Source organism: Strix uralensis, chromosome 2, assembly GCF_047716275.1.
Source record: "Strix uralensis isolate ZFMK-TIS-50842 chromosome 2, bStrUra1, whole genome shotgun sequence".
Classification (NCBI taxonomy): domain Eukaryota; kingdom Metazoa; phylum Chordata; class Aves; order Strigiformes; family Strigidae; genus Strix; species Strix uralensis.
The window spans coordinates 8,603,964-8,625,922 of record NC_133973.1 but is presented as its reverse complement, the minus strand read 5'-3'; the positions used below and the strand labels follow the sequence as shown (position 1 = coordinate 8,625,922).

General features: G+C 44.9%; 1 protein-coding gene across 2 annotated transcripts in view; it reads left to right on the top strand.

Annotated features, from left to right (window-relative positions):
* The first annotated feature begins 2,752 nt into the window (after positions 1 to 2,752).
* The window catches only part of LOC141937511 (antigen WC1.1-like), a 31,555-nt gene continuing 12,348 nt past the window's right edge, over positions 2,753 to 21,959 (top strand). For both annotated transcript variants that reach the window (XM_074855280.1, XM_074855290.1), the window contains exons 1-7: positions 2,753 to 2,903; positions 11,369 to 11,683; positions 13,587 to 13,895; positions 15,446 to 15,760; positions 16,582 to 16,893; positions 17,665 to 17,982; positions 18,729 to 19,043. In XM_074855280.1, the coding sequence (XP_074711381.1) occupies positions 2,834 to 2,903; positions 11,369 to 11,683; positions 13,587 to 13,895; positions 15,446 to 15,760; positions 16,582 to 16,893; positions 17,665 to 17,982; positions 18,729 to 19,043 (1,954 nt within the window). In that variant the 5' untranslated portion in view covers positions 2,753 to 2,833. The remainder of the gene's footprint in view (positions 2,904 to 11,368; positions 11,684 to 13,586; positions 13,896 to 15,445; positions 15,761 to 16,581; positions 16,894 to 17,664; positions 17,983 to 18,728; positions 19,044 to 21,959) is intronic.

The following is a 21,959-nucleotide window of genomic DNA, read 5'->3' as shown; positions in this document are numbered from 1 at the left end:
ATATATCTTCACATTGGGAAAACTAAACCTAAAGCAAATATACTTCAGTATTTCTTCATAAGTCTTGAAGTCATTCCTAGTCCTCCAAACCCACTTGATGACCTACTATCAGCTGGCCTTGTTTCAAACTTTCAGTTTCCCCTCTTTGCCCTGTTACAGATTTTTGCTGTCATGACCAATTCCTTGTGGAGGAGAGGGCATGTATTTCTAAGGCCAACAGTGAAAATACAGTGTGGGAAGTATCAGGGAATACTTCTGAAAAGGCAGGGATGGACCTCCAGAGGGATGAACTGATGGCAGAGAATCTTTTCCAAACAGGTACTCAATTTATGACAGGTGAACTCTAAAGACAAATGCAAGATTCCTGTCAGTATCCCTATTTCCAGGAAAGAAGAGACAGAACCTTCAGCCTGTGACTGGCTTATAAGTGACCAGGAAAGGAAGTGAAGAAGGGAGAGAGTTTGACTGAGGAGGGGTAGGTGAGTTCAGAGAAGAAAGGTTTCATCCATCTGAGGAAGAAGCAGAACTTCTGCATATGTAGACAAAGATGTTTGTGCTTAGTGGAGGTGGTGCTGGATTTTATTCTGCTATCTGAGCATAGATGGTGTCCCAGAATGCCCCTCTATCCAGACAAAGGATACCAACAGTAATGATGGGCTGTGCAGTGGTAACCGATGGGTTACTTTTCCATATAGGAACATTCTGTGTCCAAGTCTAGTGAGAAGATACCCTTAAGGTCCTTCACAAACATTGCTAGGTAGATAAGGTTGGATGACAGACATGGTGTCATGTTGCCATTGAACTTCTCCTTGAATAGATGTCTTCTCCTGTTCATTCGACTAGAAGCACATCCCGGTATCACCAGACATATTTAGGACTTGTTAAAGTCATCATGGGAACTGTGGTTTTTAGGTAAGCCCTCATGCCAAACAGGCACAGGGAATTCATGATGCCAGTCTCAACCCATATGAATACTGATCCTCATGACATCCCTGTCTGCAATGGGAAAGAGAAGAAAAGGGGAGTACCAGCTTCAATGCAGGTGAGAATCCTGGAGTTCTAACATCCATGGGCACTGGCCTGTACCCGGTTACTTGGTCATAGTGCCCATGAAGGAGACTCTGGTCTTCAAGGGCCTGCATGCTGAGAAACATATCTCATTCTTAGACTTCCTGGAGTTGGTTTAAAATGTCAGTGAGAATTCTGTTGACGACCACTAATCAGCTAGGAAAACAGTGCTAAGTGAAACCACTGAACCTCGGTATAGGAACATACATTATAATGGATACCTTGTCTATCTCTCATTAACACATCTGTAGTGGCTTCTTCCTCACTCTTACCAGATTTCCAATGGAGTGGTGGTGGCTTTTTGTTTTTCAAAGATCTGTGTCCAGGAGCAGGAGCAGGCTGTTCTGCAAGGGAAGGTCAGCCAGGAACTGAAGTTGACAGCAAGCCAGGCATGAGGCAGGATCCTCACCAAGGGGTGCAGTCCCATAGTACCTGAACAAGAAGAACAGAATAGGTCTGGTGACTACAGCCAGGCTAAGTCAGAAGTCCAGACAAGACCATAGCAAAGTGGTAGGTCCAAGATCAAGCTATAACATCAAGTCAGCAGATCAGGGTCAGTATCAGCAAAGTTCATGGCCAGACCCAAGCTTGGCTGCCATATAGCTCTAGCAGACACCACAGGCAAGTGTCTGAGCTCCCGAGCAACTTTGCTCCTGAGCAAAGAATGGGCAGCCTCTAGCCAGAATTCTCTCTGCTCTTCCTCATGCAGCTCTTTTCACAGCAGTCTGACCCACGGTTACACTGCTGCAAGGTTATACAGACCTTGAACAGGCAGACAAAACCCAGTGAGAAGGGTTGCAGAGCTTGTTGGTATACTAAGGACCTAACAGCTTGGATGTCACTGAACTTGGGATTCTGGATAAACACCAGATGTCATCAGACAAAAAGAATATGTGCTCAGTGTCATAAAGAAGACTGTGTGCTTAGACTGGTGTAAACAGATAGCACACTGCAATTTGTTCCAGTTGCCAAGAATGAGTCAAGTAGCCACAGTTTGATTAACAGCATCTTTTATTTCCCTAAATTCATCATTCTAGAGTGAATGAGATGGGCAGAACTACCAGCAATGGTCATACATAATCTGAAACAAAAACAAACTCAGCAGAGGAAACAGGAAGTCCTGTAATTCGCACCCTAAGGAAGATGGTCTTTCAAGAGCTTCTGCCCATACAGTTTCCAAGTTTTGACTGAATAAGGAAACCCTGACCAGCACTTGCCTCAAAGACAGAGCAGATGTCATTTTTTACTCACAGAACTACTGCTAGTGATAAACATCACTTCTGTTGATTTTATAGTGAGAGTACAATTTCTCCCAAGGAGATGGATGAGCTACAAATTTAGAGTTTTTCTTTGCCTTTTCTTTTTCAAAGTGATTCATAAAATGACCAATGTTCTGCACTTTCACATTGCTTTGTCAGGTGAGAAATAACCATTTTGCGTCCTGCTCTGCGTGTACCACCTATATTGGTCCCATAGTAAAACAAGACAATACAGACGATGACATCAGGAGCGCAGTCATGCTTCATATAAGGTCACAGGCACAATTTTCAAATTTTATTGGAGGTTTTGCTTCTTTCAGATTTGAGATTAATCTGTTGATAATGTCTAAAAAGGTGAACAATATTTCTATTGGTTCCTTCACTAGCATGTGTGAATCTATATATTTCCTCCTTTGTAGTCATTTGTGAGACACAGAGAAGCCCATGCAGAGTTTGGTCTAGGCAGTGCTTAACAGAGAGTGAAGTTTCATCTGTCTGCGATCAGGATGACAACAAAAGTACATCTTTCTACTCCAGTGTTGTGGTTGCTTCTGCTTTCCGTGCAGGTCTCCCTGGGTAAGTATATATTTCATTTCACATAAGGCAGTGAGATAACAAAATAATGTAAATTCGATATAAATAGGTTGTTATTGTATCAACCTGTAAGGCAAAGTATCAAGAAGGTGTTTAAATACACTTCTGTCTTTGATTCAGTCTCCTTGGTGATCCTGAGAGAAAGAAGGGTAAGCCATTTGTAATAGTTTTGTATTTTACTCAGACGTCAGTGACTGGCCATTCTCATGGGAATTCAAGTCCAACTTTAGTAAACAGCCAAGTTGTAATGGAAACCGGCTGGGTATTCTTGTCTCCCCTGTTGAGCTCTGTGTAGACAGAATGAATAACTCCAGGTCTTTATTCAACACCAGTTAAAATTATGTTGCTGTGCTCTGCATGTCCAGTGGTGCTTGCCTCGGTAACATACTGTCCCCTCAGTTGTTCCTGTATATCTGAAGCATGTTGCTATTTGTCTCTCTGCTCTTCTAGAGCTATGTGCACATGTTTGAAGCTGATGATCAGAGACAGATTTTATGGCATGGTGGTGATGATGGTCACATTCCCATATGATGAGAACAAGACTTCATGGTTGATACTTTGGTGTAGCATGGCCCGAGTCTTAAAGGTTTTCACCAGTTGTGTGGAGGCAGTCATAGTTCAGGTGTGTGGGAAGAGGAGGCACAGGCCTCTGCTCTGACAGTACTTGCACTCTCCACACTACCACAGCCCCCTGCAGTCCCCCAGGGAGGGTGCCCTGCGCAGGGAGTATGGGAGACACAGCCCTCAGGGAGGGAGCGGGCAACCTGCGGCTGAGACAGCACCTGTGTGCTGAAAACCTCCACTTAGGATCTGGGTACGGGGGTGCATGGCTCATTCTTATCCCCGGCCTACAAGGGGAACCAGGTCTTCAGCTGGAGCAAGCCAAAGCCTGATGCCTTCTTATCCGAGCAGAACCTCATTCTGTGACTAGTACAACCGGATTCAACGAAGGCACTTGTGGGATGTGCTGTGGAGTGTGAAGAAATACAAAAGAGTGAGCCTATAGGTATCATAAAAAATTCACATAAGACTGATTACAGCAAATTATAGCTTTGATTAGAAAATATTTAAATCTGTTGATTGGGTTATGCCTGCCTTGCATGCTGTCACATGGTGAAAACATCAGATGTTGGAGTAGTTAAAAATTCAAGTGGAGAGAGGTCAATCAAAGTGAGGAACTCTTCATTTTACTCCTGGGTATAGCTAATGGAAATAGGTTATCTGGTTCCTTTAATAACGTATTACGAGTTTAACTTTTCTTAGAAATTAATTCTCTTTTGAATGTATATATTTTTTAGCCAAGAAAACTCTTCTTTGGACAATGTTCTTCAAATAAACTGTTGGTTGTTCTCCAGAACATCTTTCAGAAGAGTCTTAAAAGACTTGTTACAGAAAGGTTATACTACTTCTGAGACAACATGTTGCAAGTACAAAGGGATTCTGCAGTTATCAGAGGCTTGTACTATGTATGTGAGAGAATTTGTTACTCAGGAAATTTGAGGAAAGAGGGAAGTTTGCAGAAAAAATAGCTTTTGGAAGTTACTAGTTGTTAGTCACTTGAATAATCTCCCTTGAACTTTCTGTGTTGCCAAATCTAAATGGTAGGCAGTAATTATGAGGAAGTCCAGCAGCGTTAGCAAAGAGATAAAACTTTTGCCTATGTATAAGAGGTGATCACGTGTCAAAGCTATCTTGTCTGTGTCTGATGAAACAGGGAAGAATGGACTGCTACAGACCACATGGAGATGGAGGCAAAATTGCCTTTTAGTTGGCTACTGCTAGCAGTTTACTCTGGAATGAGAAATGAAACAATGGTTAGTTACTGAAGGAAGTGGCTGCATGCTAGTTCATGGGCTGAGACTGACATGCTTAAAGGGAATAGAGAGAACAATTAGATTTGCTTTCAGATGCAAAGAAAAAATTATATATTCTTGTTTCACAGTCTCAAATGACAGAAAGCAGTGTGATATGTAGGAACGCCTCTCTCTTTTGAGGAAGAGAGGGAAGGTGATATTTTCCACACCAGATTGTTTTGAAAACTCTTGCTGGAAAACCCAAGGCTCTTAGTGCCCAGTGCTGGGTCATAATGAGTACTGCAGGTTTCTCTTGGTCAGGTTCTGATACCTTTCTTGCTTCCAGTGAGGTCTTACTACACAAGACACTAGGAATTGTGGCTGTCTTAGCTAACTGTGTCACCTTTGGAGGGGTGACTCCTATGAGTCATGAGCTGTGGAGTTGGTATGAGGGTACAGCAAGGGCCAGCTGCAGTACCACAGCTGGCAGGGGAGGCACCTCACCAGCCGGGGTCCAGCCCTGCAGTACTCAAGAGGGGCAAGCAGGGCAGACCTAGGGATGGTAGCTGGGATCAACTCTTGTTGCCAACTTGCCTCAGATCATCAGGCAAGTTCATGGTGATGAGGCAGGTCCAAGGTCAAGCTGAGAAGTCAGCCTGTGGCATCAACAGGGACCATGGCCAAGCATGGATATACCTGAATTGAACACAGATGCACCTACAATGTAGCTCAGGCAGGGACAGAAGCTCCAGGACTGTGCTTAAATGGAGGCCTGGTCCCATGGACAGAGTCTGTGGGTGGAGACCCCAGGTGGGGAAGGTCAAGGCCCTTAAGGATTATTAGTGCCCTCATGGCACTGACAATTGGACCAAACCTGTCCTATAGATGTTTGCTTTAATTTTCCCTTGTGTGTCTGGTTTTGAAACAGTGGTAATCTGGTCCAAAGTTACTAGGCTTCTTATGTGACTGTCCTGTAAGCCTTCTCTAGATATATGGTCAATCTGAATGATATTCCAGACCCCAAAAGAAGTTGCCAGCCCTCTTCAGGGATTTACCTGTTTCATAACATGCTGAAATTCAAATCTGAACAAACTGAAGACAAGTCTCAGATGTGGTGGTCAAGTTGTTCCTGATTCTTGTGTGCACTTAGCTTGTAGTTTGTCCTTAACCTGGAAATACCAAGGTCCTGCATGTGGTTTTCTACCATTTGATTTTCCACCCATTTTGTCATGTCCTCTTTCACGCTCTAAACTCCAGTGGCTTTCAATTTACATGGTTCAGTAATGACAACAAAGCATTTTTTTTCCATTTGCTCTTTTTAAGTTTTCTCCTTGAGAAGCACAGTGCTCATACCCAACAACTTGATTCCAAGGGGTGCATGAGCTGACAGCAATGGTTAGCAGATGAACATGAGTACAGAAAGATTTATTTGTCAAGGGGCAGACTTAAATTTTTAAAAAGTGCCCTAGGATTCTTAGTTCCATCACAAAAGCTGCAGAGCTTCCTTTCCTCTGAAACATAAAATTCCTTTTAAATATTTCAATATTCTGTGTGTAATTCAATTGAGCATTTATGTCCAGCAAATAATTACATACCTGTCTTAATTTCAGGTTGGCCTGTATCCCAAGGTTTAAGGCATATATCTTTCTCATGTTATCACTGCTTAAATGTCTGATTACTGCTTGATAAAATACTTCTGAAAAACCTTTCTTGTGCAGGGGTTGCTGAACTTGGTAGCATGATAAGAGACAAGGCAGTTACAGCTCTATTTCCTGAGGTCCAACCAGTAGCAAGGCTAACTTGTAGTACCAATAGGCACACATATAGGTAACACACATATACTGATGTACAGATATGCACACACACCCACCCCTGTAGAATGGCTATACATGGCTGGCCATACAGAAAGAAACATACAACAGTGGCACAAACACAAACAGCACCAATGGCCTTAATGTGAGCAACTGATGTCATCTACCTTAAATTCTGTAAGGCCTTTGAATGGTCCCACACAACATTCTTACCATTAAATGGAGATATATGGGTTTGATGGATGGACTATGCAGTAAATGAGGAATTGGCTGGATGGCCACATCCAAAGAGTGGCAGTCAATGGCTCAGTGTCCAAATGGAGATCAGTAACAAGTGGTGTCCCTCAGGGGTCTGTACTGGGATCGGGACTGTTCAATATCCTTATCAATGACACAGACAGTGGGATTGAGTGCACCCTCAGCAAGTTTGTGGATGACACCAAGCTGAGTGGTGCAGTTGATATGTGTGAGGGAAGGGGTGACATCCAAAGGGACCTTGAGACATTTGAGAAATGGGCCAAAATGAAGCTGACCTCATGAAGTTCAACAAGACCAAGTGCAAGGTCCTGTACCTGGCTCAGGGCAATCATCAGGATCAGTACAGGGTGGGGGATGAATGGTTTGAGAGCAGCCCTGCAGAGAAGGACTTGGGGATACTGGTGGGTGACAAATTGGACATGAGCCAGCAATGTGCGCTTGCAGCCCAGAAAGCCAGTCATATCCTGGGCTGCATAAAAAGAAGTGTGGCCAGCAGGTCGAGGGAGGTGATTCTGTTCCTCTACTCCATGCTGGTGAGACCCCACCTGGAGTAGTGCATCCAGCTCTGGGATCCCCAGCAGAAGAGAGACATGGACCTGTTAAAGTGGGTCCTGAGGAGTGACGCAAAAATGATCAGTGGAATGGAACACCTCTCCTATGGGAAAAGGCTGAGAGAGTTGGGGTTGTTCAGCCTGGAGAAGAGAAGCTCCAGGGACACCTCCTTGTGGCCTTTCAATACTTAAAGAGGTCTCATAAGAAAGATCAAACAAGAGTTTTTACCATGGCCTGTAGTGACAGGGCAAGGGGCAATGTTTTTAAACTGAAAGAGGGTAGGTTTAGATTGGATATAAGGAAGACAGTTTTTACAGTGAGGGTGGTAAAACACGGGGACAGATTGCCCAGAGAAGGTGTGGATGCCCCATTCCTGGAAGTGTTCAAGGCCAGGCTGGATGGGGCTTTGAGCAACCTCATCTAGTGGAAGGTGTTCCTGCCCATGGCAGGGGAGTTGGAACTAGATGATCTTTAAGGTCCCTTCCAACCCAAAACAATTCTGTGATTCTATGATTCTGTGTTTTCCTCTCTGACTGATCAGAATAGAAGTCTACCAGTGGGAAATATGTAAATACATACAATTTGGATTCCTCCAGACACTCAGCCCATCCAGTATCTGGTCCTGGATTCTCAGTGTCCGTAGTTGCCTCATGTGCTGGCACACATGCAAATGGGTCTCTGAGTTGACCCCCTGACCATCTCTCCAGTAGTTGGCCTGGTCCCTCTGGTCCCTCTGGTAGCCAGCTCCTCCAGTTACCTCAGTTCCAGAGCCACACACACATACTTGGCTCCCAGGCTGATTAACTTACTCACTGACTAGTCCAGCTTGATATTTGCTAACAATCAGGCACTGACATGCAGTACCCTCACTCACTCCAGTTGCTGGCATCTGTTGTGGTATAACACCAACAGGCAGCTAAGCACCACACAGCCGCTCACTCACTCTCCCCCAGTGGGATGGGTGTCACAGTCCATTTGGATCTCTCAAATTTACAGGACAACTTACTCTGTGAATTAAACTTTATTTTAGGAACTCGTTAAGAAATACAACAAACAAACACAACAGGGACTCATTTCCCTGTTGCCCAGACTAGTCTGTCATGTGAATTCACTGATTAAAGTTATAAAGTTTCATTACTTATAACCTGTAATTTTTAATTCATGAACCTATTGGAAAAAAAAATTAGAATTAGTTACCTAGCTGATGGTGAGAGTGCTCACCCTTCCTCCTCCATCACAGTGCTGGTGGCCCCTGTATCACACAGCAATCCAATTGCTATTGCATCTGCTTCAAAGGCTTTTTGGGTAAGCTGATGTTTTACTTTTTCCAACTTGGAAGTTTAGTCCATTCCATTTCCATAAACTAGCAGATTCTGAAGAAACTGACAAAGACAATGGCTGCAGAAGACAGAACTCTGCAGGTGACAATGGCCCTTTTGCTCTTTCTGGGCACCTCTCCCTCCTACCTGGTGCTCTCCCTTTGACCTAATGGCACTTCTCGCAGCATACATCAGGCCTTAGCATGAGCTGTGTTAGCCAAAATCTGAGCAGGACTTGAGTGAACAGTCACAGATTGTGGAGAGAATTGGAAGGGTAAAGTGAGAAAAACTTGTAGGTTAGGATAAACACAGTTTAATAGGTAAAGCAAAATCTGCGTGCAGAAGCAAAGCAAAATAAGGAATTCATTCATTACATCCCATTGGCTGGCAGATGTTCAGCCATCTCCAGGACATCAGGGCTCCATCACATATAATGGTTACTTGGGGATCAAATGCCATAACTCTGAACATCTCCCATTCCTCCTTCTTCCCCAGTTTTTATTGCTGAGCACTATGTCATATGGTATGGAATATTCCTTGGGTCAGTTGTCCCAGCACTGACCAGCACCCTCTTACCCACCACTGGCTGCTTTTCACAGAATCACAGAACGGTTGAGGTTGAAGGGACATCTGGAGGTCATCTGGTCCAACCTCCCTGCTCAAGAAGGGCCACCTGGAGCCAGGTGTCAGGACCATGTCCAGACCACTTTTAAGTATCTCCAGGGAAGCCAACTCCACAACTTCCCTGAGTAACCTGTTCCAGTGCTCAGTCATCTTCATGGTAAAAAATTGTTTCCTGGTGTTCAGACTGAAACTCCTGTGTTTCAGTCAGTGTGAGGTTAATGGTTGGACTGGATGATCTTCAAGATCTTTTCCAACCTAGATGATTCTGTGATTCTGTTTCAGTTTGTGCCCATCACCTCTGGTCATTTTATCCACCTATTTTGCCATGCTTGCTCGTACTCAAGCATCCTTGATCTCTCCCTTTCCCCACTTTTGATTTCTCTCCTAAACATCCCATAATAAGCCTTGTGCAATTCCAAGATGCTTTTCTCTTGCATCCCATACAGTGTCCTGTACCCTCAGTCTCTAAGGTGGCATGGAAAGCCCTCATGTAGATTCATCTGATGGGTTTCACACCTGGACAATTGGGGTGATGGCTTTGTTCAAGAGCCCTGTAAGAGGTCAGGACAGGACCCTAACTGGATTATTGGGGTTCCCCCACCTGCTGTTGTTCCTCTCTCCTCCCTTCCACATGGAGACAAGCTTCCTATCACATTACCTAACAAATGAATGCCATCCATATTGTTGTTTAATTACAACAGTGACTGGATTTGATGGAATTTGGCAGAAGGTTTTGGGGTTTTTTTGTTTCAACATTTGTTTTCACAAACATCTACAGAAAATCATTGTCTATATCAATTCAGAATATTAACATATTTTATGATTCTGTGATTCTGTGTATGCTGTTTACTCAAGCAGATATGAACATTTCTGTAAGTAATCTTTTTTATGAAAAGATGCTCCAAAACTCTTGCCTTAAAATTCCTGACTGGAAAAAAAACAACTTAAGACAATTCCTGAACAAGTCCACTTATTTTCTTTATGTGTCATTACACCTTAAGCTACACGCTTCTGATTTTCCAATGTTTACTGTGTCTGTGTAAGATGTAGACTCAGACCTGTTCCCCTGTCCTTCTTGGGTCCTAGCAGGCTTTTGTGCAGCCTGGTTCCCTAGGAACTGCTTCTGTCCCACCATCATTCCTGCATTTGAAAGTAACAAAAGTCTCCCTGTGTTTTCTATTCTTTAAGTCCCTGTGCTAAGCTACTGTAAGATATTTGAAGCATCTATAGTAGCAGTCCAACACTGTAAAACAAGAAACCAACATGTGCATCTTCCCTCTTCTGTCAGGATCTTTATCAAGTGCTCTGTGATGACTAACATTTTATTTTGTAAGTCCACAGGTAAAAGGGCTGGGAAATGTGTATCCATATCAAAGAAAAGAGGCAGACCTGGGAGCAGAGCTGGAAAACAGGGTTCTTTGGGCATCAGTCCCACCCCAAGAGATGGTGGGGCATGAGGAACAACATAAAGACCTATCTGTCTGTCTTCTGCTTATGCTGCTGCATCCTCTGAGATAGTTTGCCACCCCTTATGAGTAACTCTCTTCTCTCATTGGCTACCCCTGACTAGTGTATCCCGTGTCTAGGGCAAGAGAGGAGGGAAAGAATAAAGAGTATTGGGAAACTGAGTTGCAAGTAATAGTTTGTCTGAGAGGAAGAAGTTGAGGCAGACAAGAGAAAGTGCTTCTTCACGCCATAGTGAACATGAGAATGAAGAAACTGGTAATTGGTGAACATTTTCAGATGGATATCACCATGGCAGAACAACAGAGAGAAAGGAGGAGTTTTTGTCAAAGCCTTTGTGAATCACACACCAGGGACGTTACTCAGCATTTCCCAGCTCTGATAGGTCAGAAGAAGAGAAAGCTCACCTGTCATTAGAAATAACTTACATTTTAGCAGTGTGGTTAGCTCAAACTTGTAAATACAGACACAACTCCCTGAAAAAAAACTTTAAGTTGGACTATTTAGAAAGGTGAACCAAATACATCTGATTTAAGAGTAATAATAATCTTATTAACCATCTGCAGTAGATAATAACGATTAGGCACTGTCCTTTCCATAACCTTGCTCTGTCTCTGTGTATGAAGGTGCTGATGAACTGAGGCTGTCAAATGGAACTGGACCCTGCTCTGGGAGAGTGGAAGTAAAACATGAGGAGCGATGGGGGACTGTGTGCGATGGTGACTGGACCATAGAAGATGCCGAGGTTGTTTGTAAGCAACTACGATGTGGATCTGCCATTCAGGCCCTTAATCGAGCTCCTTTTGGAGAAGGATCTGGACCAACATGGTTGTATCGAGTTTATTGCCGTGGTGATGAATCCACTCTCTGGAACTGCTCCCATCCAGGATGGGGTGCTTTTACCTGTCCTCATTACTTTGACACTGGAGTGATCTGCTCAGGTAAGAAGTCATCCAACCTTGTATAATAGAAAAATGCTGTGAGACTGAGATCAAACTTTGTCCTATCTGGATAAAGCCAAGTACTGCATGGAGGTAACACTTTCTCCATGGCCTCCTCTCAGCCAAAGCAAGTTGCACCAGCATGAAGTCTTCTGCTGATTACAAGTGTATGTGTCCTTTGCCTGGGCACAGCAATGACATAGAATGGAAGTAGACACAGTAATTGAAATAGAACAGAAAAACAAACACTATTTGTTTCTACTACAGCTCTTCCAGGCAACAGGAGAGAAGTACTAAACTTGTCTTTGACCACAAATGGGGCCTAAAAAATCAGATGTAGATAGATGGAGAAGCAAGAAAATGCTGTGTTATGCCATACAAAAGCCATTCTTCTCCAGATGTTCATGTAACCTAAAACAGGACAGTCTGCAATGGCAAACAAATCCAATGTCTGTTCGGCTGCCTTCCTCTTAAAGATGTGCTTGATTTTGCTCTTTGGATAAAGTAGCACTAAAAGAGGTTTTTCCTTCCCAGCTCCAGGACTTTACATTTGTCTTTTTTGATTTTTATAAGGTTCCTGTCAGCCCATTAATCCAGCCTGTCTAGTTCCCTCTAAATGGCAGCTCTGCCCTTGGGGTTACCTCCCCCCACCCCTGAAACTGATAAGAGTGCACTCCATCACCTTCTCCAGGTTGTTGATAAAGATGCTGAACAGTACAGTTCCCAGGAAAGACCCAACAAGCGGTATTCCACTTGTTGCCAGCCTCCTGGTAGAGTACAACCCACTAACCACTACTCTCTGAGCCTGACCATCCAATCAGCTCTTTAAGCATGTAGTTGTCCACCCACCCAGCCTGTAACAGCCTAGTTTGGACACAATATTGTGCAAGACAGTGTCAAAGGCCTTGCTGAATGTGAGGTAACACATGCTGGTCTCCCCTCATCCACAAATCCAGTCACTTCTATCAGAAAAAGTAGTAAGATCACACAGGCATGATTTACGCTTGGTAAATCCATTCTGACACTTCCCATTCACCTTCTTGTGCCCAGAAATGTGTTCCAGGAGGACTCACCCCATGTTTTTCCCAGGTACCAAAGTGAGGCTGGCCAGCCTATAGATCTCCAGACTGTCTTTTTAGACTTTTCTGAAGATGGGTGTGTGGTGGTTTAGTCCCTGCCGGGGTTCGAGACCACGCAGCTGCTGCCCCTCCCCCACAAAGGGAGTGAAATACAAAGCCCCGGGGCTGAGATAAGGAGAGGTTTGATACAACATGGAACAGCAACACAACAAACAACAACAATAACAATAACAGTAATAACAATGAACAGAGCAAGATATGTACCGATACAGCAGTGAGAGCAGAGAGATTGCATAACACATGTGCTCACCGATTCTCCCGCGCTCCACCCTTGGGCGCCAGGAGGTGACATCAGCATGGTATTGAATAACCCAGCTAGAGCTTCCCCCCCACTGCTGGGGAAAATTAACCCTATCCTAGCTAAACCAGGACAGGGTGCAACGTTTCCTGTTTCCTCCTTCTGGGGTGCTTCAGCTTCCTATTCATCTGAATAATGAATTCTTGAAGGCACACACTAGTAAATGGTTATTTATTTATTTATTTATTTGGGGATTGCTGCTTCTCAAGCATTTGGCAGATATTTAAAACTTCCTTCCTTCTGTAGCTTCCCAAGGATTTAGTATTTTCACATAGTAAGAAATAAGCATTCCCACACAGCATTTCTCTCTTGTCAGTGGCATACAGGAATTGCCACAATGGTTATTTAAAAGTGTCAGTGGTCCTCAGAGAAGTGACATGTGTCTTGCCCATGAAGGTATGGGAGTTATTAAATTAGGTCAGTACAACCAATCCTTGATGTTGGATTTCTTGGGTTTTTTTTCCAGGTTTCTCTGGGCTGCGTCTGACTAGAGGGGACACTGCCTGCTCAGGACATCTGACAGTAAAGCAAGAAGAAACTTGGGCTACAGTCTGTTTTTCACACATTGATTTCAAAACTGCCTCTGTTATATGCCATGAGTTAGAGTGTGGCCAGGCTGTGGATATCTTCAGAGGAACTCACGTAGAAGACAGACATGAACTGATTTGGCAAGAAGAGTTTCACTGTGTAGGGAATGAGACTCACCTTGCACACTGTCCCAGGATGCAGCACCATAGTAAGACATGCTCTCATGATGCCACTGTTGTATGTTCAGGTGAGACTTTGTACTGATTGATGTAATTTATGTGTGTCCTATATATGTCTTCTTCCTGTCAAGCCACAGCCTCTGCATATTTCTGTGATGCTCAGGGTTCTTGGGTGCTTCCCCTATCATGCCTTGAGCCACCCAGGGAAGGCCAGAGAGCAACCCCACAATCTCTCATTCACTCTACTGAGAGTCTGCATTTAACATGGGCTGTTCTAACCACTTCACTTCTGCACCAGGGATGCAGATCTCAAAAGGGCTGTAATTTATTTTATGCCACTGGAGATATGCACTCAAGAGTGCTGAGGATTCCTTCCATGTCTTTCTCATATACATAAAAGGAGAGATGGCTAGAGCAGACAAACAGGAACATGGAGAAATGAATTTATTTTCTATGCTGACAGAGAATATGTTAATCCCTGGTACTTCAGTTATAAAACTGGGAGCAGTACCATACCTCGAAAAGGTCAAAGGAGGCAAAAGTTACAAATTTAAGTTGGTTAAAAAAAAAAAAAGAGAAAGCTGTCAGAGGCCTGGATGACTTTAATTGTGACTGCCAGGTAACATTATTTAAGAACACCACACAGTCATGGCTGCTGGGGGCTCTAAATACAGCTAATTTATTGCTACCCACTACAAAAGTGATGATTAGACCTAGCAAATACAAATTTTTTTCCTGAGGGCACAGATCAAAAGGGGTAAACTAAACATGGGGCAGAGCTGCTGGCAACAGCCTGAAAAGGACTGCAGTTCTTTCAAAACTGCCTTGGACACTGTCCCACTGGTCACAGCAATCTGGATCTCTGGCTGGGGAGCTGTGGCAGATGAACAGCCCAGTTAAGGTGTCAGTAGCTGACGGGTCTTGGCTCCTGCCTCCATCTTGCAAGAGTCACAGCTCAGAGAAGAAACCCAGGTCTCATTAGGGGGAGTACAATGCAAGAACCAGGCAAGGGTAAGAAGTAACAGTGTGAGAAGACAGAGGGACTTCATGGGGCTGGCAGTAGGACACCATAGTCCTACCCATGCCACACTTAAATTATTGCAAATACACTGATGGGCATGGGCTGTTGTACTCAGAGCCATATCCTGTGGCGTGGATGAAAGTTGAGAATTGCACACTGCAGTTGCTGCTTACCAGGTAATGTGAGATAACCAGCTACTGTGAGAGAGTGTTACTGGTAACTCCTGCTCTGAGTTTCTCACATGCTCCAAATGCAAGGCTATGCTGAAACTGCCTCTGCAGGAAAAGATGTTGCAAGGTAGCTGCAGTATTGTGTGGGGAGGAGAGAGCAGAGCAGAGGAGGAGAGGCTGAAAAGAGTCAAAAGACTTTTAGTCATGTGGTGCAGGCTACAACATGGGCAATAAAGACTTTTTTTTTTCAGAGCTGGCTTGTGAGCATCCTGGTCTAACATGCTTCCCGGTAACCTGAGACATAGTGAGTGCTAGTTCCTTGCAGCTATTTCCTTACAGCTAGATCTCTCTTACAATTTTCAATGCAATAGCACAAAAAAAAAATGTAACTGCTAAGTTCCTTTATTCTTCCTGATTCTTCCTGCAGGCTATGGTGGGTACAGGCTGGTAAATGGCAGTACTACATGTTCAGGGAGAGTCGAGCTTCTTCATGGAGGCACGTGGGGAACCCTGTGTGACTACCTGTGGGACTTACCAGCTGCCAATGCCTTATGCCAGCTGCTGGACTGTGGAGTTGCCCTACTGATACCAGGTGGACAGTCCTTCGGAAAAGGAAATGGATCTGTCTGGAATGGCACATTCAGCTGCAAGAAGAATGGCTCACAACTGAGAGACTGTCCTGTCAGTGGGCTAGGTCATGATGAATGTCCTGTTGGAAAAGACGCTCGGGTAATATGTTCAGGTGAGCAGCAGAAAGGTCTAAGAGGAGAAGTGAAAATCTCCTTCTTTGAGGAAAAATATGGACCCAAAATCCAGAGGGTGTCTGTGGAGCCAAGCTGCATCTTTTGTCTGCTGCTACAGGCATTTCCAGGAGTTGAGGCTGCACTTCACTTGTACCACAAGGCTGCTGTCTGTGAAATGCTCCTAATGTCAGGGAACAGCAAGAACAGGGCTGCTCTACAAGGTAGGATGAGCTGGGGGCAGAGGGCGAGAACAACACAGGCAGTGTCCTTATCCACCAAGGCACAATCCAAAGCATCTGCACAGAGAACAGAGGAAGGTACTGATAACAAGGTCTATGGACAGTCCCAGACAAGGCAAAGTAATCAATCAGGTATAGGGTCCAGCTGGAGACTACAGTCAGGAGTAGCAGGAGACAAGACTGCAGACAGTTACACCAGTCACATATTTGAGGCAAGGACTGAAGGTCTGGTCCAGGTTTAAGTGAGGCCTTGGACCAGTAGCCTGCGGGTACATAGCTGGAAGCCCTAGGTGAGGCTGGTCAGAACAATTAAGGTCTACTGGTTCACCCAGAGCCCTGAAACCTAGTGCCCTGAGGCCCTGAGTTTAAAAATTGCAAAGGGGAACAGGTCCTGATTTCTAGTCATTCTCAGTAAAATAGGGTGGACTGAAGTGTAGTTATAACTGTGGAAGTTCCAGTGGTCCAGTGAAGTCATATTTACTGCTAAGGAAAAATCATTCCAATTTCCCAGTCACTTCCAGGTTGTGCCCATGAGCAGTTATGAACATGACATCTCAGTACTGACTTTCTCTTATATTCAGGGTGCCCAGGGGGCAGGTTGGTGAATGGCACCGCATGCTCTGGCAGAGTGGAGATCCGCCACGGAGACACATGGGGAAGACTCTGCCGCTCCCACTGGAATTTGCAAGCTGCCAGTGTTCTCTGTCATCAGCTGAACTGTGGCTATGCAAAGTCAATCCAGACAGGAGATCATTTTGTGGATGGGAATGGGCCTGTATGGAGAGATGCTTTTCACTGCGAAGGGTCAGAGTCCTGCCTGTGGGATTGTGCTCAGATGACTTTGGGCAATCCAACCTGTTCAGCCAGAGAAGCAGCCACTGTTATTTGCTCAGGTAAGTCAGGAATGGCCTTTTATGGGTACTGCAACTTCAGACTAAAGCAGCGTTGGTAATCTCACTCTGCCAAGCAAGTATGTCAGCCTGTCTTTGCCTCTCCTCTCCTCTCCTCTCCTCTCCTCTCCTCTCCTCTCCTCTCCTCTCCTCTCCTCTCCTCTCCTCTCCTCTCCTCTCCTCTCCTCTCCTCTCCTCTCCTCTCCTCTCCTCTCCTCTCCTCTCCTCTCCTCTCCTCTCCTCTCCTCTCCTCTCCTCTCCTCTCCTCTCCTCTCCTCTCCTCTCCTCTCCTCTCTCCTCCCCTCCCCTCCCCTCCCCTCCCCTCCCCTCCCCTCTCCCCTCCCCTCCCCTCCCCTCCCCTCCTCCCCTCCCCTCCCCTCCCCTCCCCTCCCCTCCCCTCCCCTCTCCTCTCCTCTCCTCTCCTCTCCTCTCCTCTCCTCTCCTCTCCTCTCCTCTCCTCTCCTCTCCTCTCCTCTCCTCTCCCTCTCCTTTCCCCCACCCCTCCAACCTTCATTTCAGCATAGAAACTTCATTTACTAGAGGGATTCACATTGTTTAGATGTGTCTGACTCCTCACAGGACCTAGTCCTTGAGCTGGGGAAGCCTTTCTTGCTTCCCACTGCAGACCCTTGTGTGCATGAAAGCAAACAAAGCCTTAACAGAGGCTGTCTCCTCAACCAGTGGTGAGAATTCTTTTTTTACCAACGTAGAAATTTGTCTTCCATCTCCCTACTACATGATATTCAATACATTTTCCAACTCTCTTGAGCCCAGGTCTTGCTGAATCACTCAGACTCTCAGGTGGTGAGAGCCGCTGTGATGGGCAAGTTGAGATCTCACTCCATGGCATGTGGAGCAGAGTCCTGGATGATGACTGGGACATTAAGGATGCTCATGTGATATGCAGACAGCTCCAGTGTGGAATTGCCGAGAAAGCCTACTACCTTCCAAGGTCTGAGCGAGGCATGGGTCCTGTTGGCTTAAGAAGTGTCCAGTGTGGTGGGAATGAGACTCAGCTGATGCTCTGTAAGACCTCCTATTCTCAGATGGTGCCAATGGGAGTTGCTGAAGACGTTGGTGTGATTTGCTCAGGTGAGTTACTGTCCTAAAGGTACACAATGCATCCTAGGGTTGCCTCTAGTCCACCTTGTGCTGTGGTCTCACCAGATCTTAAATAGGCATGGGTCTGAGCTTGTGATACCCATCTGGTTGTATATTCTAAGGGACAAATGATAGTTAAGGAAGCAAGTGTCATTTCCATAATGCTTTCTTCATAGAAATTTCTTAAAGAATTTATCTCACAGAATCAAAAAGAAAGAATAGAATACAGAAGCCATAAGAACACTAATTTGGCCATGACTGCTACACATTCTGTCACTTGGGAATTAAGTAAGTTTTATTTTGTGACATTTCTGTATTTATAGATACCTGCAACCTTTCTAAACTAAATGAAACTGTTTCTACTCTTCTCTTTTTTGTAACCCATCTGTAACAGATACTGTTTCTGTCTCTGTCTCTGCCTAACTGAGTTTAGACAGAAAACAGCTTCTCCAGCTTTCTAAGATAAGGTGATCTCTGTATATACTTAGTATGACTAGACACTCCTTCTTGTTTGCAACATCTCACAGGAATTATTCAAACGTTTACGTGATGCAGGAGCATGCCTTTCCCTTTATGCGGTTTTAGCATCACAGGAGTTCTGCCCAAGAAACCATAACAGAAGAACAGGAATATAACAAGAACGTGATGCCTTAAAAGTGTTTTAAACATACAGCCATTATGGTGACCTGTGCATTATCGTTATATTGCATGTTGACAGCTGGGTTTTCTTCCTGCAGGTAGCAGACAGATCAGGCTGGTGAATGGAACAATGCGCTGTGCTGGGAGAGTAGAACTTTATCATGATGGCATCTGGGGCACCATCTGTGATGATAACTGGGATCTATCAGATGCTAATGTTGTTTGCAAACAGCTGGGATGCGGACATGCCATCAAGGCATTTGTCTCTGCTCATTATGGTGAAGGCTCAGGACAGATCTGGCTGGATGATGTGAACTGCACTGGGGCTGAATCTGATCTCTGGGCATGTCCCTCTAGGGCATGGGGCCAGCACAACTGCCAACACAAAGAGGATGCTGGAGTCCTGTGCTCAGGTGTGTTCAGGAAATCCTTTTCTGAGCCTGTGGGTTGAAAGGGGAGGGTTACATGAAGGGGAAGAAGAGAATAGTCAAGACTTGCTTGGACAGCCTATTGCTCTCTTGACTACAAGCGTAGTTGGTGAGCACATCCCCTTGGTCCCACCAAGATGCAAAGGGTCTGCAGAAGTCCTTATTTTGCATTAACATACACACACACAAAAAGTGTGTGGTGGGGTGGGATATTTAGGAGTAAATTGAAGAGTTCCTGCAAAGATTTCCACAGCAAGGGGCTGTGGGTGTTTCTTGTGCAGGAGGAGGTCATCAACTGCCATGTGACCATTACAGTCAGTTGCAGCTGGCTCTGAAACCAGTGGAAGCAACCCACTGTGCACCAAAGCATCAACCAATCAGAGGAGCATATCGTGGCTCTGCTCATGCATATTTAAGACACAGTGGCAACTGCAAGAGAGAGGAGAAATGAAGAAGTGGAAAAAGACACTGCTGGGGACATGGCTGGAGACACAGTTTCCACACCTCTGAATCTGGTTGATGGCCTCTGTCAGAGTAATGGTCTGGTAAAATGGTGTTAACCAGTGCTCAGCACAAAAGGGAGGATTCTGGTCAGAAGTTAGCAGCTAGTAGCACTGAAATGGTCAAATTACAAGCTTCAGGCTGCTTGTGGGAGCACCTACAGCTTAGACTGACTGACCTGGAGGGGGACTCTAACACCTTGGGAGGGGAAACTAGGGGGTCATGATGAATTAAAAAATGAGTCCTTTCAGGCAACTTTAGTTACAGTAATTAAGGAGCCCTACAGAAAAGGGTATGCTGGTCCCCAGACTAAGCACTCAATGGGTCTTTACTCTGAGTGTAAATGAATGGAAAAATGTGGAGAAACTTACAATCACTGCTCCAGGGAGCAGAGGGAGAGGCCTCTGCAGGGGCTATGACATTACTGGGGCACCAGAGCAGAGCAGATACAGCTGAAAGCTTGAGACAGCAGGACTTTGGGGAGTTTGGGGCATAAGCCACTTGTAAAGACTGTACTGTACAATGTAGGGGGGCTTTGGCATCAGTTTATGGAGAGATATGTTGAGCAGTGCCTAATCATGCTGATCCTACAAACAAAATACCCCTTTGAAAGGACTAGGAATAAGGGGATAATCAACTGCAGTTTCCTGGACTGCTGGAGTCTTGTTACAGGCAAAGGGAGAGGGACCCTGAAAAGCTCGTGATCACTGATGTTAGGGCTTGAAATCTTCAATGGCTAGGCACAGTTACTAATGCCCCTCTGGTAGCACCAGGTGCAATGTGCTGTTGATCAAGGAGTGACCTATGTATACCATTCTGGAGTGAGGATGCCAGAAAAGTGCAAGCTTAGAAGTGCAGACAAGGATAATACCAAGGATCCAGCAGTATGGTCAACCTCAGGAAAAACATGAAGACAGAATGAGAATTCTGCATGTCCCCCTCCTACACACTGAGACTTAAGGATGTATCTGAAAGAAAAGGGAAACAATATGAGACACTGGGAGGAAAAGCCCTTCATAGGCCGAGCATTGTGAGCACAGGAGAGAGCTTATTTAAACCATTCCCTTCTCCTACCCCCACTTCTGGACCACCTACTGCCCTAACAACTCATTTGGACTTACTGCATCAGTGGGGTTAACCAAAGTTATTAGACTGTCCAGATAAGGCAGCCAGGCATTCTTGCCTTAACAATAGTCAAGTCTATACCTAATGATAGCAGCACTCAGTGAACCTTATTGTCCTCCCTGTGTAGCCATGATAAACAAATATTTCTTGGAGGAGAAACATGCGCAGCTCTGGAGGAAGGGAACCTAAGCTTGAATAGATGGGTTTGGTACACCTTGCTGCCACTGGCCCTACTGCCCCTGTCATCCTTGACATTGACTTTCTTCACCACCAGAGATGCACGGATGGGACAGAAAGGCTTTTAGAATAGGCAGTGTGGCTTGCACAGATGAGAACCAGCTATGAGACTCCCCAGGACTCTCTAATCACCCAAACAATGCTGAATTTGCTTAAACAGAACCAGGTATTGGTCCCTTGGCAATCCAAATAATTTGTTGAAAGCAGTATCAAACTGACCAAGGGGCCATGAATAAAATCCCAAAAATAATTGTTTCTCTGGAAAAACAAGGGGTGGTCTTACACACAAAGTCATCTTACAACAGTCCTGTTTGACCAGTACGGAGGTCTGCTGGAGAATGATGGCTTACAATAGACTTCAAGGCTCTGCATGAAGTCACACACCCATTAGCTCTTACAGTTCCAGGCACATTGCAGCTCTTGTATGAGCTAGAAGCTAAAGAATATACCTTGTATGCTACAACTGATATTGCAAATGCTTGTTTTTTCAATCTCACTGATCAAAGAAGCAAGACCTCAGTTTGTCTTCACCTGGAGTGGTGTGTAGTACATCTGGAACCAGCTGTTGCAAGGGTGGAAACACAGACCTTGCTATCTGCCATGGCATCATCCAGCAAAATTTAAAGCACAGAATTACAAAGAACTTTCCTCTACCTTCATGATATATTGATTGGAGGAACAACTCCAGAAGTACTAAGTAAAGGTCTGTAGGTAATCATTACCTTTCTCAGTGCTGGATTTGGCATTAAGCACTCCAAAGTAAAAACGACCCCTCAGATATACAGGTTTTAGGCATGCAAAATGTATGCAAATACATGCCAGCTGACCAAATGGCTTGGATAAGCACCATGGACCTCCACACAATAAACAAGAACCTGGGCTTTATTGGACATTACTGGATTTTGATGTAAGCAACATCCCTGGTGGTAGCCCATTGAGCAAACCCACATATCAAGTGACCTGAAATAAGTCTCATTTTGAGTGGGAAGAGGAACATCAGCAAGCTCTGGAGCTGATCAGCAGGGGATAGTCCACAGC